This window comes from Taeniopygia guttata, chromosome 6, assembly GCF_048771995.1.
Source record: "Taeniopygia guttata chromosome 6, bTaeGut7.mat, whole genome shotgun sequence".
Taxonomy (NCBI): domain Eukaryota; kingdom Metazoa; phylum Chordata; class Aves; order Passeriformes; family Estrildidae; genus Taeniopygia; species Taeniopygia guttata.
The window spans coordinates 25,342,539-25,358,954 of record NC_133031.1 but is presented as its reverse complement, the minus strand read 5'-3'; the positions used below and the strand labels follow the sequence as shown (position 1 = coordinate 25,358,954).

Sequence of the window (16,416 nt, the reverse complement as noted above, 5' to 3'; positions counted from 1 at the left end):
CTTTGTACCATTCCAAAAGCACCTATAAATATTGGACTGATTACCTACAAGTGCAAAGTGTTTTGTCACAGCTAAGGCTGTCCAAGCAAACACCCAGGACACCCAGGGACACGCAGCCCCACGAACGCTCTCTGCACGTCAAGGTACAAATAGCCAGGCTTAAGTAAACTAATTATTGTTCAAGTCCTGGGAAACTGTCTGTCCTTCCTGGGAGTGCCAACAAATTTGCTGGCATCTAAAAGTATGTACTTCACAGGCTGACCTTTCCAGCACTTTATTTATTTTTCAGGTGTAGATTCTGAATGTCACTTAAAATCATGTTAATGTAATTGAAATCTGAGTCCTGCTGTTACAAATAAGCACCAGCTGAGAACTCTCTCAATACACAAAATGAACTGTTCATTTCCACATTTTAGATTCAAACCCCTGACCAAATGACTCAGGGTAGCACAATTCTGCGGTGACAATTTCCTAAGTCACAGTTTACAAATTAGTTTTGAAACTGAGCAGTTATCCCAACAGTGACAACCCAGATGAAATCTGACAAATATTTTGATAAATAAAACAGTGTAATTTCAATAACCTTTTGAAATAAGAAAAAACATTTAGAAAATGAAAAATACCTACCCACAGATTGTTTTCATAGTAGAAAGCATCTAGGAGCTTGACAATATTAGCATGATCACAGGATGCTAAAATATCAATCTCCACCATGTAATCTTCAAGTTCTTCTTCTGATTTAGTATCTATCACTTTTGCAGCAGCCAGAACTTTAGTTTCTTTGTTCTGAGCCTGTAAAAGAAAAGTCACAGCAAACATAAATGAATTTCACCAGAAAACTGGCACCAGCAAAAAAACACCAGAAATAATGCAACTCTCTCTCAACACTTCTCTATAATTTTCCTGCCTCCAGTTTCCTCCTCTACAAAAAGATAACCCTGGGATATTAAAGAGGAGATAAAATCTAGCAGAAAAAGAGTTTAATAACTTTTCTCAAGGCCAAGAAACAATGAAAGCCAAGAATGTAAAAATACTTAATTCTCATCAATATGAGATTAAAAAAAAATTATCATCATCAATAGCTCATGATAATTGCTGCCTTACTAAGATAAAGCTTTGTGCTGCTCCTCAAGCACCATCTATGAGTAGGAAGGAGCCTCTACCCTCTGTTTCTGCCCTTCTGACTCTCCCCACGCTGTGGCAGCAGCGCCGTTCCCAAAGCCAGGCAGAGCAGCAGATCCTCCCCAGGAACCAGCTGAATGGAGCTCCTCTCCAGCCAGGGGCTGGGTGCAAGCTCCCAGCTCCAAGGGCTGCCAGGCCAACATTGCTTTGTCCAGCATTCAGCTCCCACAGGTGGGACCCATGGCAGGTGGGGCACTGCAAATGCTGCATTTGCATTGCATCTACTGCATTACTCCTCACCCACACAGCAGGGATCTGCTGCTGCTGCAGTGCTAGGGACAAGTACAGAACAAGTAAAACAAGCAAAGGGAAAACAAGATTTTGGGTACCCATGGAAAAGAAAAGGCATTTCTGCCGTGAATTTAAATATTCTTTGGCTTTTTTTTTTTCAAACATAAGAAATTACAGACAAGTCAGGTGACTTATTTAAATAGCAAAACATTTCAGAAAACAGGAAATAATACTTATTAAGAGAACACTGCTGAAACCTAATGACAAAAAAATATATACACTCTCTAAGAATTCTCTTTTAAGTTATGTTTGAAGGAATGCTGAATTTCAAGCTGCAGCAAGCTTGAAACAAGTGCATTTTTCTCAAGCCATCATAAAAACACTATTTTGCCAAGTCATGACATTTCCAGTGGCTACCTCTGAAAAAAGGAAGGGCAGGACTGAAGTCCACTTCACCCCTTGTATGTGAAGACCATGAAGTGAAGTCCTATATTTACTCCATTGAGTTTTTGACATTCAAATGAAATTAAATGGCAAAGCGGGGCACAGGCTCTCTCTAAAGCAGCAACAGACAAGGACCTACAAGGGGAATTCCAACTTCTGATGTGAAGCATCACAAGGTGGTTCATCCTGTCTCTGCTGGATTGTGCATGGCCCCAAACCTATCTGGGATGATCCCAGGAGAGGACACAGCAAAAATCCCAAAACCTAAACTTTGTCATCTAATGACTTTATATCAACATCAGTCAAAAGCTGGTATCAGAGAGCAACTAAGAATTCTTAAGAATAATTCTGAAGGTCTAAATATTATTACTTGCACAGCTATAAATAATTCTCTCAATGCGGCAAAAGATAATAAAATATTTAAAGATAAACATTTATATTAACATTCAGTAAAACAGCAGTAACAGCAAAACACACTTATAAAGCATAGTCCCAGCTGATTCATCTCATGTTGAGGGTAAAGGTTTTCCATTACATTTCTTTTTATCTCAATATTCTTTCCAAAACAAAAAACAACCAAATCTTCCCAACCTCAATATTTGCCCTCCCATGTTTAACAACAAAGATAAGTAATCTGTATAACATCATTTGAAAACCAACTACTGAGAAGTTTTCCAACACACATTCTAATAATAAAAAGCAAAAGGTCTGCTTAGTAACACAAACAACATTTGTTTTGGTTTCATGCTTTGTAGCAAGAATGAAAGACCAACCTTCCTATTCTAGAGCTGCACCGTAAATTGAACACAAAAAGTGAAACAGATGTCTGAACACAACAGAATTAGACTTGGTAGCTTTACTTGTGCAGAAAAATGGTTTTTAAAGCACCTTTCTAAAGAACTCCAATTTTAACTGTAAACGTATTTTTTTGAAGCATGCATGGCCACACACTCTTCACTGCACCCTAATGGATACTTAAAAAAATAAAGCTGAAATTAATTTTTACACCGATTTGCTTACAAACTATATAATGGCAATGATATTTTGTTTAAATAAAACCATCTACATCAGGTAACAGATGTTACTGCTTCCAGATTTAGTTTCACCTTTGAGGAAGAAAGGCTAAGTTAGTGTGAATGATTACATGCTAAGGAGTTTGCTGCATTTGCAGCACATATTGTTTTCTTCTACTGACAGAACACTTTGTAGTTTGATTTTTCCCAGATTCTTTTGCTTAAAGCTTCTATGATTTCCTCCTTGTGGCAGCTCTATTAAAACACCTCATTACAAACCATGAATTATTATAGACAGTGTGATTATCTTTACGAGCATCTTAACAATTATAAACAAAACAAATGTTTGCCTTTGTTCTAATTTAAAATAGTAAAATTTTGTAGGTCTAGATCCAAACTTCTTTTCCAGCTCTTAAAAGAGAAAAGCTTTAGAATTAGCATATTTCCACTGGCTATTTCTGTGGAATGATGAAACATTTTAAGTATACATATCTACTTACACCTGAGAAAAAATTATATCTTTTAAAGTTCTTTTTGAATAAGGCATTAGTCATCTCCACCCCACAATGCACTCTATGAAAAATACCCATCTATTTGACTTACTGTAAGTAGCGTGCTCTTTTGAACTGTGTAGGAAAGGATTTTACTGTTCATGCACAGGATTTATGAATCACTGTACTGTACAGTGGAAAAAAACCTCTTTGGATTAGGAGGAACAAAAAGCACTTGCAACTTCATGTGGGCATGTTTGTTTTTTTTTAAACTTGGCTGAAGTCTTTCTTCTTCCACAAAATGTTCTCCAAAGGTCAGAGCCAGAGCAAAAATGATTGTGTAGAAGCAGTCTTGATTTGCACATGGAAATTCTGCATTTGGGTACACCAACACTTAAAGTCAACCTGCCATTTATGTTACAGGACATATTTTGAAAGGGCAGAACTTCTGAGTAGCTGTAGCCCAGCAGTTTCTTCCTGATTTTAGCTCTCAACTACTAATTCAATTTATTCCAAATGCTCCGCTTAAATACATTTGATTCTGCATCTATGATTAAGTGATTTAAACTTCAGTCCTATGCTAAGAAATCCAAACTGGTATTTTCAATGGTTATGTGCAGACATGGAAGAAAGGGCTAGAAGGATTCATTAACAAAACTTGATCTTTTCCAAAGATATATACATAATAGATGAAAACCAAGTTGGAATAACTCATTCCCTCAAGACGCGACTAATGCAAGATGACATGGATATTATTAACTGTTACATGCAACAACACACAAATATTGCAACCCTTTCAGTAAAACTCCTATTTGGATTATGTATTGAAGGTTACTACAGCAAACATTTTAATTTAAGGAGAGAGAATGCACAAGGAAATAACCAGCTGTGTGTCACAGCATGGTTCTTGCAAGGGAGGGCACAGTCTCATCAGCTGTCAATGCACAGAAAAACACAATTCTAATACTTTGAAAAAGATGGATTGAAGGCTTGTATAGAATAATTCATCTTAAAAATTACAACTTGCAAATTAATTTCTCTGAACCTACATCCCTTACACTGGAATGGCAATGCACATTTAATGCACAAAAGTGTTGAAGAAATCTGAAAACGTCTCAAGAAAGAAAAATAACTATTCCACACAAAACCAAGGCTTACAAGTATGTGAAATTAGTGAATCCTTCCTAACAATGCTGGATTTTTGCATGGTATCATATAACTAAATGTAGGTTCTAGAGGCAGAAGCTTTGTGAAGAGACCAACAGCAGAATATTAAAAGGTAGTTTACTATCTGGGCACTAGGCCAAGAAGTTGCATATTCCCGGCCCTAGACAGCAGGGAGAGCAGAGCTACTGCTCCAGAGTAATAGGATTACAGCTCAGAGATAACACATAGCCTTTCATCTTCTGATGACCAATATGAAGTTTTAGCCTTGCTTGTGAGGAGCTGTTTCAGTTTCAGATCACCAGCAAACAATTCCTTCCCAGCTGTGCATCTCCTCTGCAATGCAGCTTTGAAAATTAAACAATATTTACAACTGAAGAAAAATTAAGTACACCCTTCACCTCATGTTCAGCCAGCCAGGAACAAAGCTGAGATATGAGATAGAAAACCTCCTATCTCCTGATGCCTGATCTCTTGTGAGATGTTACATAACCCCACTGCATGCTTTGCAGGCAGCAAAACAAATCAATTAAGAAGCTTTTCCTTTCTGACTCATTCTTCTCAACAAAACCATATAGTCATAATCATGGATCATCAAAGTTGTCAAAAGGGGAAAAATACACACATCCCCATTCAGCAGAAGATGCTTTTCCCACATAAAAAGCTCCACTTTTGTATAAAATTTGGATTGTCAGATCCAGCTCCACATAAATTTTCTGACAGTACTGAAAGGCTGGCCTTGTACAACACAAAGGCAGGAGCTGTTACTCTGAGCTACTGCAAAGCAGAGATTTCAATCTTTCTTAAAACATATGAATTAAGGGGAAAAAATTGCTCTCATTTTATATTTTAGCAGCTCTATCAAATTGAAATATCAGAAGTAGTGTGATCTACTGAAAAAACTACAGTGGACTTTTGTTTTCTCTAAGTTTCCTATAATATATTTAACATTGTCCTGTACATTTTGAAACTAAAAAAATCCTGCATGATTGACTAGGATCAAGTGTTCAAAGTTCTTTTCACAAACATGGAAAGGTGTTTTTCATTCGTGAATTTTACAAAAGAAATCTACCTTAGTCAGATAAAAGGAAGCATTAATTCTAACACTAAATGTTAAAAAATATAAATAAAATTATCAGTTTGAATTCAAGAGCAAATAACTACTCTTGCAATATTAAACCACAATTTTAACAATCAACCACCAGTTCAGCCAATGAAGAAGACAGCAACCTCCACAGATTTCTGGAAATTAAGATGAGTCAGTCATTTCAAAGAAGTTGTTTTTTGCAAGAATATTCACCACATGATGTTTGAAAATACAGTAGTAATAAATTTTTAAAAAGGAGATAATTCCTTTTTTTTTTTGTTTAATTATAGATATAATTGGCCCAAGGAATTAAAGAACAGATAACTTCAGTTACCTCCTGAAACTTGTTGAAATGACGGATACAGAAGATTTATTCCAAAGATAATGAAAGGAAGTATCTCCCACAGAAGATGCTACACCCTTGAACTACAGCTGATCAACCAAACATTTTCCCAGCCTGCAAAACATATCACAGCTACACTACTATACAGTTTCTTCTACTTAAAAAGAACTTAATTAAATTAATTTTCCCTGTTTAATGCTGGGGGGGGAGGGAACAAAATACAACAACCCTGAAATAGAAATACAGATAAAAGTGCCTCTATTTCCTACAAGCAAATGCTATTCATACAAAAGTGGAGGCCAGGGTTCAACCCCAGCTGCTGAAGCATCTTTATGATCCTGTGGTCTGGTGCTGCCTTTGTGGCCACGCTCGTTTGGGAGCTGTTTCCATGACAACTTCACTCTTTTAACATTATCCTCGTACTTCGTACTTACTGTGGTTATTCTGCTTCCCCCACAGTTGGTTTCTGAGTATTCCACAAGTTATTTTTGGGAGTGGTATGAAATATAATTTTCATGTTTAACCTCATGTTTCCCACTAAGTACTCTCATTAATTCTGTGGTGTTTTGTGTACTAGCTTTGTGCCATTGAAATTAGAAGGAATACTTATATTCATCTTTGAAAAGTACATGAGCTGGACTGGCAAATATGTGCAAAGTAACTGAAACAATCCTTTAGAGCAAACTTACCAGATTTCAGCATAATTCTTATTTAAGCAAATACATTTAAAACACAGAGTAAACAATAAGAAAAAAGTGCTAAATATTGGCAAGAAAAAAACAGCTATGCTGTTCTATAATAACACGTTATTCTCCCTTATCTTGCTGCACGATGGCCTTCATAAAAGCAACAGGGAAAACCAGCTGACAATATTGGGAATGCATTTGTAACTAAAGCATTAGTGGTATCAGAGGTGTATGTGCAAAGGAGTGGTATTTTTTCCCTAAATTTAGTTACAATAACTGTATATCCTACTTGCTAAAGCAGCATTAAAGCACACAATACTGCTTTACAATCAACTCCTAAACTTGAGAAGGGAGAGCTGTGACAAATTGAGATTTATCCCCACAGTGCTAAGCTGCTTTGCCAGTATCTTTCTCCTGCAGAGGACACTAACAGTTGCTGGCAGAGGTTCTCTGTTTTATCCAGCACCAATGACAGCCTCAAAATTACTTAAAACCTCCCAAAAAGTCAGTAACACAGTGGATCTTCGTCTTGGATTACAAACATCCTACAGCTATTTATTTGGGTTTGTGGCATTAGGAAAAAAAAACAACATAATGCTTAATGATTACCAATTTGTTTTAGTGACTACAGCTTAAAATTCAGTCTATTCCAATAATAAACACACCTTTACTCCAAATGATAAAATTAGGAGTGCTTCCAAGAAACAATGCTATCAAGAAATAATTTTTAATCAAACCATAATTACTAACTTCAGCTGTTCCCTAGAATTAAGACAAACAAGTCAGAGTTGAAGATGTGTACAGACTGTTTTATCAGAAAATTACCCCATTACCAGGTTGAGAATTTTATTATTTGTTTTTGATAATTTTATAATTTGTCTGAACATAGGACTTAAAAAACTCCAAGTCCTTCACCTGGGAAGTTTTTGCTATAATCTTGCTTCTGATCATTAACATTTGTAACGAGCTTTAGTTCACTGGAGCTCAGAGCCAGCATTCCTCCTGCTAACCCTTTTCCCAAGGAGAATCTGGAGCAGCTGAAGCTCACTCTGGAGCCTTCTACAGACACAGACACCTCTGAGTCTTTTGGCTTCATGTAGCACCAAGTCACTTTGTTTACTCACACTTTGCAGACTAGTGTACATCCACAGATGTACAAGTACAGATCTAGTATACTCTTTTTTTTTCTTTTTTTCCTTTTTTTTTTTTTTTTTTTTTTAATAGAGTGGTTCAGTCAACTCACAGCTCCTCGGAGTTATGTTACAAAACAAAACTGAGATCTGCTTTGCCCAGAGCTTTTTAGCCAGATCAGATGCAAGATGCTACAGCTGATTGCTGACCCAGCACAGCCATTCATTATGACAAAACAAGAAAAAAACAGTGTATCTGACTTGAGCATGGAAAATTCTGTCCTTCCTAACTGGGTATCAACAAGTCAACAAAATAATAAAGAAAGAAAAATTACAATTTCTTTGGGCTTTAAGAACCCTTCAACAAAGGCCTTCTGACATGTTACTAGGGAAACTACATAGTCCCAGAAATGCAATGTGGCATAGTCATTAAGTTAAAAAAACTTGCTGTCAAAAAAGTAAAGAATATTATTAAAAACTCTACATTTCATATAGCAGAAGGAAGGCATTAAAAGACCTGCACTAAGACAGTTTATTTAATGTATTTATTACAGAAAGTGATGACCTATAACAGACGTAACTTAACTGTCATTTAAAGTGGAAACATCTTACTAGCTCAAATATATGGCCAATTTGAGAAAAGGTTCTGTATAATTTGATACTGCAATGTGAGCCATATTTAAATTTCACAATAAGCACAGCTAAATAGCCAGAGGGCAAAGATGAAATTAAACAAGATTAATGAAGCATCATCACCCCTTTTAATTCTTTGCCCTCCTAAAATGAACAACAAATGCAGAATATTTCATACATTTTAAGGGAAAAAGCTAAATTATACAGGCAGTTTAAGATCCAGTGTTTTACAAAGAGATACAGTTGTAGCAGCGGGAAAGGAAATGAGACAATGCATGAATACCACACTAAAACTGGCAACAGCTCTTGCAAAACTATCAAAGCATATATTCTGTTGCTTCTTGCTAACTTGTCTGTTAAAATAAAACTTCCTCTATTTCTAAAGGGGTAAAATAAAGAAGTAGAGTAGCTTTAGAAAGTTTTAACTAAAAAAGCTGTACATCATTATCCCTCACTTTTAAGTAAAATTGTTATAGAAACAAATTCATATTCTATTTATGGTATTAATATATTTTCTAAAATAAAATTCAGAATTCTAGCAGGGAGTCATTCATTCCTCACATACCATCTCTAAGACAATCTAACAGAAACCAACTGCAAAGACAGCAACAACTTCAAAGAAATCAACACTTAAGCCGGTGTCATTCAGCACTCTGTAATGTAAACAAGTTACTTTCAAGTCAGTCCTACCATAATAAACTTTATTAATTATAAAATTCACACTGCTGGTATATGCTATTTAATGCCAGTACATTCTATGACTTGCCAGTATCTTCTCTTGTGCTGTAAATCCTGACCCTAAAGTTACACAGCACCTCACAAGAACAAAATGAAATTTCAAAAGGTGCCTCACAGTTTAGATGAGCTGGCTGCCTTTGTGCTGCAAGTACGGTATCTCAGGAGATGAGAAAGAGCCTTCTCAATAAACATTTGGTATTCCTTGACAACTGGCTATTCAAGTACCACAAAAATAGCATCCTGGGTTCTGTAAATGAACTTCATTCATATTCAACATAGTAGTGGAATATGCTGCTTTCTGATGCTGCCTTCCAGATTAACTATTTTGTTTGTTGGGGTTTTTTTAATTGTTGAATTTAAATAACTAACCAATTATGAAAATTGACTACTCTGAGAAACTATATGAATGCAAATCCTATTACTTATCAGCAATTCTCAAAGGAAATTTTAATTTAGAAGCATGCTACTGATGATATTTTTCAAATTCTCACATTTTATGCACTTGCTGTTTGACATTTTACTGATTTATGCGATTTGTTCAGAATTTACCTAGAATGCTACTGATAAACAATATGGCCATGGGAATAATTGCATAACTTGATAAAATTATTTTTTAAAAATCCAGATAAATGAATCAAGACAAAATTCTTCAAGTCTTTGAAAAGCTCAATGCACAAAATATGCAAAGGAAAACCTACTGCTTTACTCAGACATTTGCAACTAACAAACATTTATCAATATAAGGTTTTCACATAATGTTGGAACACCGTTCTTCCTCTGACAGACCTGTTGAGAGTTATGGTAACACTGAACAGTTAAGCACACAAGATGTTCAGGAGGAAGCATTGTTCTTGCCTCATAACAGTGGGGCAATGTTACTTTTCATGGAATTATGGAAGCTTTATTTTGTCCATGTCCCCAAAAGTAATGTTGCATGGCCCCTAGGAGGAGCTTAGGGGCTACTTCTTGTTCAGGGAAAACTACTTCATTTCCTTATTCTTCTTCTCCCCGTCTCTCTCTCTTATGTTTGGTGTTTTTTCTAATTATTAGGCTGAAAGCTTTTTGAAGCAGAGGACTATCTTTTGTTGTATATTTGCACAGTGAGAGGGAATGAAGAATTCCATTCCCTTTGGAAAATTATCAAAGCCACTTCTTGCTTCAAAACACCTTACTCACTCTGAAGCTCAATTCAGTTTCTGTACTTTCCTCATACAAGGTACATTTAGTGCCAAAGAAATCTTAGAAAATTTTCAATCTTTTTTGGCAGGTATTTAGCATACCCTAAGTAGAAAAGGGCACCACCACCTGAACTGAACCTGGGATCATAGGCTTATAGTCAATTTGCAGTTAAGGATATACCTAAATAACAAAATACACCCAGCATGGACATCAGTGGTGCTAAGGGGCAGAACCACTGACTGATAAAAACACCACCAGCATTTCCCACAAGTACCTTTTTATTACTAGTTGCTAACAGCAAATGGCCCCTATAACAAGAACAAGCCTATTTTTCCTTTTGTCCTGACAAAAAGCATTAATCTGACATATTTTAACAACTCCAGAATATTAACATGCAACCCTCTGACAGCTACTGAAGCCAACACTGACACTGTGCTGACAATTTTCCCTTACATTAGCAGCGTCACTTGTCTGGCCCTCTCGTGAGCTGGTCTGGGCAGCCAAGAAGATTACACGGACAATCAGCTTTTGCCTGGCTTAGTCCTTGAACCAGATCAACACGGGGTTGGCAAGCACCAGGCCTGTCACAAGGAAGGATGTGGGAAGGACAACACGCTGCCAAACCCTGCCTGCCCCGTCGGAAACTGTTGTGGAAAAGAGTCACGGTAAGACCCTGACACTCATCATTTCAATGCCACTCCTGGACTTACTAAAACGCACTATTTTGGACAGCAATGTGTTGTTGACTGTTTCACTTAGTAAATATCACAGTGCTTTTTAGGGATTCAGAATGATCTTCTTTATATTACACTAGCTAAAAGTGAGGTCCTCTGTTGGGCCACTAAGGCCACAAATTTACAACAGCATCAGTAAACAATGCAACAGATATCACAAATAGTAGAGGCAAACAAGCTTCCACATAAGCTCCTTTTTATATTACACATTTAAGTGCTAAGGCCAGTGTGTGGATTTTTTGTTTGTTTTTATTCAAATGGAACATGAAAATCAACAACCAGCTTACTGGGTTCTTAAGCTGGCCAGAACACCTATATTTGCTACCAAGAGACAGTTTGAAATTCGAGCTACAGCCAAGAGCAAAGGGGACATTGTCAGGTGGCCCAGCTATCCCTGTCAACAGGAAACACTTGTCAGTATTGTTTAAATGGTGATTTTTAAGCTTTTACACTTTCCTTCCCACAGAGATGCAAAATAAAAGACAGGTTACTTTTAAATTTGGTTAGTACATCTCCACTAATAGCAAAAACTAGTTAGGAAGAGTGAAAGAGTAAAAAAGCTAGGGTTAATTCAGAGTATCCATTTCTTCACATTACTGGGATGATTTGAGATTGTTTTGGGGATAATTCTTATTCTAACTATTCTGACTGTATTTCCCCACGATGATCACAGCTCACAGTGTGCTGTAGCTGCACAGACCTGAGCTTCTGACCCTTGACTATCCAGCAACAAAAATCAGAACTCTCTGCCTGAATGGTGAACTCAAAGACTTGCAGCATCCACAGAAGTTAAGCAAGTATGAGAATGAGAAAGACAATCAAAATTATTAAAGGGTCAAGCAGTTGTCTTATAGTAAGCAGACTAAAAAAGCTGGGCCTCAAACAGGAAAAGCTGAAGGTGGGGCAGGAACATGACTGAACTTTACAAAATAATAAAAGGCAGCATATGAATTGAATAAATCCTGATTGAGACAATGGTTGTGAAGGAGATGAGGGTTAACTGCACCATTTTAACTTTTGCTGAGGCACTCAGGTAACATTTCTCCATTGTTTTACTGCCTTTTGATTACAAAGGTATTAACTCTTTTCCTGGTAAAATACTATTTAGAAATACAAATGAAAAGTTCTTCTATAAGGCACAGGGTAGATGTGTTATAGAAAATCTCTGTTTTTACAGCATAAACCTGTTTCAGGAGAACCATGAACTAGGAGATAAAGAAATAATAAAATCCTGCCTAAACCTTGCCAAGTTATTACACTATCAATGACAGAGTTACAGTGACTTTCCTCAGAACACTTTCTGAATCACAGCTATGACAAAACATTTCTAGAAACAAAACCCAGTTTCTTAAAGTCCTCCTTAAACAAGGAAGACTCAGATTCTCAGATTTAAAAGGCCATTTAAAGAGATATGAAGAAAGCAAAGGGACAGTCTTCTCCCAGCTCATTACTAAATTGGATGGATTAAAACCCAATTCTGCCTTAGGATGGGGATTCACCATTGCTTCCATACCAGGTAAACCAATTGTGATATAGGCACAATTTCAATTCTGGAGTAATGGTTCCCCCACAAAAAACTTTATTTTCGTTCACCCACTCATTTTAAATAACTGCATAATTGCAACTTCAGAAAAAATTGTCCTGAAAATAATAAAGTTTATTTATTCATGATGGCATTCTTCATTTTCAAATTTTCTGAAACAGACAAATATTCAGGATGGTCACTTGAAGGTAACAGTCAGTCCTCTGTAGTAACAAGAGATTTAGCAAATTTTAAACACTAATCAATACATTGATTTGACTATTGCAGTATGGTCTAAACTTTTCACTTCTTCATGTTCTTCTCCACAGAAAATAAAGTAAAATTTGAAAATCATATCATAGAATAGCATGCCTCGGGTAGTCAGAATATTCTTAAAGCTACATTTTGTGTGGACCTTGATTCAAGCATGACTCTAGGTTTGAGCAATTTCTTGCTCTAGGCTATAGGCAATCACCTAATTACAAAATGGCTAAAAGATATAAACATGGAAGGCAGATGGGAAATACTTTGTGTCTCACTCAGCTTCCAAATTAACCATTCATATTTAGCTGCCTTACATTAATCTCTCTATATACACACATGAAATCCCACAAAAAACTGAAAAACCCAGTCTTAATCCAAAATACTTTAAAAAAACCCCAACACCAGGGACAAATCTATAACTTTAATATCTTAACTTGCTTTTACATCATTTTATTGCAATTTTTTTTTGCTTCAGGTAAATCTTCCGCAGCATATACTTCAGTTGGTTTGTCTCATGAACGCAGAGCATATTCTACAGAAAATCTGAAATGTCAGTAGAAATTACATTTCCAGGAAAGCCTTCATTTTCTGTTGATATGTGAACACCATTACAAAGTGGTTTGGGGTAGCGTACTGGCTTTTACTGAATATTAGGCAATTTTTATTGCCTGACATACTTCAAACATATTCCATAAATATTGGGTCTTCTTTCTCTCTAATAAAAATTCCTTCCCGTTTGTGAGTGAAGAAACTGTATTTCCATATTACATATTTGGTATATCTGAGACTTGAAATTTCTTTCAAGCATTCCATACTGCAATCATATTATAAAGTCATTAAATATGAACTAGAGTGGGTATTTTATATGGTTTTGGAGAAAAATTATAAAACATCACTTTTTTTTAACTCTGTGCTATTAAATCCACAGATTTCTGTGCTATTAATTCCATCTGCTTTGTCTTCTAATTGTAAATTTCATGGCTTTTCCATCACTAAACATAGAAGACTGGAACAATCCAAACAGTATCAAAAGAAAAGATAGCATAAGCACTGTAGTTGAGTAATTTGGCAGCTACTGTAAAATAAGATAATAGGCAAAAGAGGTGAGACACTGAATTTGTCAACTGTGTGTATAATCTGACAATAATTAAAGGTTATTGGGGAAGTACAAAGAAGCAAAGACCAAAAAAGTATTTATAAATGACACATCAGCCACCAGGGTCTCAAGGAATGTATTTAAAATCTCAAATCAGAGAGTTTAATTACAGAGTTCTCTTGAACACAGACGCAACTGTCATTGCAGGAAAATGACGTTTACAATCTTAGGAGATTCTCAAAACCTGGGTCATGGCCAATGAAACATGGAATTCATAAGTGTGTTCAATTTCAACAATGACAAAATCAAAAAAAGAAATCTCAGACTGGGGATTGGGATATTTGCAAATACAAACCAAACAAATTATTTCTAAAATATTGTTTACAGGGTGCTCAAAACTATAATTTGAGTCATTACCAACAGAAACCTTTCAACTACTGCTCTGCAACACTGGTGTGTGTTACTACTTGAGGGATTGTAGTTCTGGAGGACCCTGCCAATGATTACAAGTTTAATCACATTGTCTACAAAACCATTAACAAACCCCAGAAACCAACAAAACCCCCAAAAAACCCAGAGCAGAAGTATTTCATTAAAAGGACTGCATGTGATTTGAGATAGAAGAACTATTTCACTAAATCAGAACAGTTTAAAGAAGCTTCATGCTGCAATCTTTTTGACTTGAAACAGTCACATTTAGCTTATGCCTGAAATCTGATGTTTTACTTTCCAGATAACAAACCACAGTCCAAACAGTTACACAAACAGTTAGCTAAGAAATATATCAGATAACATGAAAAAAACAAAAGGGAACTTAATATGAATAAAATCAAAGAATGAGTTCCTATTTACTTAAGAGTTTTAAACAGTTTACATAACTATGCTCACACCTTGGAAAAGATGACTGACTACCTTACCAAGAACTGATCAAAAGCATTCTATAATTATCCTCCACAAATTGTCTGCAGTTTTAGTTCCAACTGCAGCAGACAGACAATACATTACTCATAAGTTAAGTATTGTGATGCTGATTTGAAGCCAAGTGATGCAAATAAGTCCAAAAAGTGAGGCACGGTTCTTTGCTCCTTTTGAATATTTCCCTGCTACAGACAAAAAGGAAAAGTAAGTAACAAGTAGCCATTTTAGTAAAGAAGTTATCTCAGTCCACAATTTACAGATGGCTTTCTGGAACTACCATTTCCTCAGAAAACTTAGCTGGAGTGACAGTAGGTGTAAAGAGCCCTGTAAAGCTTTCCCTTTGACAGATTCCCAGAGTTTAAAACAGTGATCCTGCCCTTTCCTTATCTCCTATCTTCTAATCAGGCTAAAACTGCAATAGTGTGAAAAGAAAGATAACATTGTAGGGCAAGTCACCAAGCTGATCAGAGAGATTACAATCGTTGGCCTTCTATGAACTGTCGTGCATCTTTTTTCATCATTCACGGCAGCCCTACAAGACTCAGGCTACTTTTACAGAGATTACTGTTCATAGCAAGCTTTAAGTTTAGTTCTATTTCACTTAGACTAAATATTTAAAATGTCATATTGGCACCTTATCCATTACTCTCTTGAGAGTAAATCAACTCTGATATGCCCTCTATCTACTAATGCCTCAATAGCTAAACAAAGCAACACAGCACTTTAGAGAATATTATTAATTCAGATCTCCTGAGGGCAACTGCTCCACTTTAATGAGAGCTCAACTTATATAGTCAATTATGAATGAAAATAAATTAGAAGAAAATATATTTGGTATAGCAAACAATTTTAATCAAAATTGCCAAGAGTTCTACACCACCATGATCCATTCTTCTGTATTGAACTTCAATTTAGAACATTTTCACCTGCTATTTTTTTCCAGGTCTGGGCTCATGGCAGAGTCATGTAAAACTCGTTTGTGAAACACCGTGTTTGACTGGAAACTTTCAAATACGAGTTTATGTTCCAACTAGTACCAAACATGCAGGACTTCAACAAACTCAAGCAACATCCTTCCACAGGGAACTACATCATTCATAAAGGAATGTCTGCAAAGTTTCAACAGCTCTAAGAAATTCTTCTAAATAGTTAGTGGAACTAATGACACCACGTAAGTAAAAAGATAAAGAGTAGAAAAAACAAAACCTATCTGTGCTTCAAGCTTAGACATTAAGTAAGTGGTCAAAATCTCTTCCTGGCATTCCTAGGTTACAGATGTAAAACATATCTGCCCTAGGAAGCAGCCTGATACATTACTATAATCTGGTAACTTCAAATTGAAATATCCAGCTGTAGGAATTTAGAACATAGAGCTGCAAGACAAAAGAAATTAGAAAGTGTAAATTCTCTTTGCTCTGTCTTTAATTTGTTTATAGGTCGGACTAATTAATGCATTTTCTAGGATTAGAAAATAAGTTATTATGCTAGTGGTACATGAAAAAGTACTTCTAAGCAGTTAACAGCAGCCAGTTCATATTTAAATATTAAAAGGAATTAACAA

At 36.0% G+C, this 16,416-nt stretch overlaps 1 protein-coding gene across 5 annotated transcripts in view; it reads right to left on the bottom strand.

The window, feature by feature from the left end:
• The window catches only part of SLK (STE20 like kinase), a 48,767-nt gene that overhangs the window by 27,892 nt on the left and 4,459 nt on the right, over window positions 1-16,416 (bottom strand). For 4 of the 5 annotated variants that reach the window (XM_030276352.4, XM_012574573.5, XM_030276354.4 and 1 more), the window contains exon 2: window positions 628-792. In XM_030276352.4, coding sequence (XP_030132212.4) covers window positions 628-792 — 165 coding nt within the window. Of the gene's footprint in view, window positions 1-627; window positions 793-16,416 lie in introns of those variants that run through there. The other variant, XM_072931229.1, reaches the window with a different exon arrangement.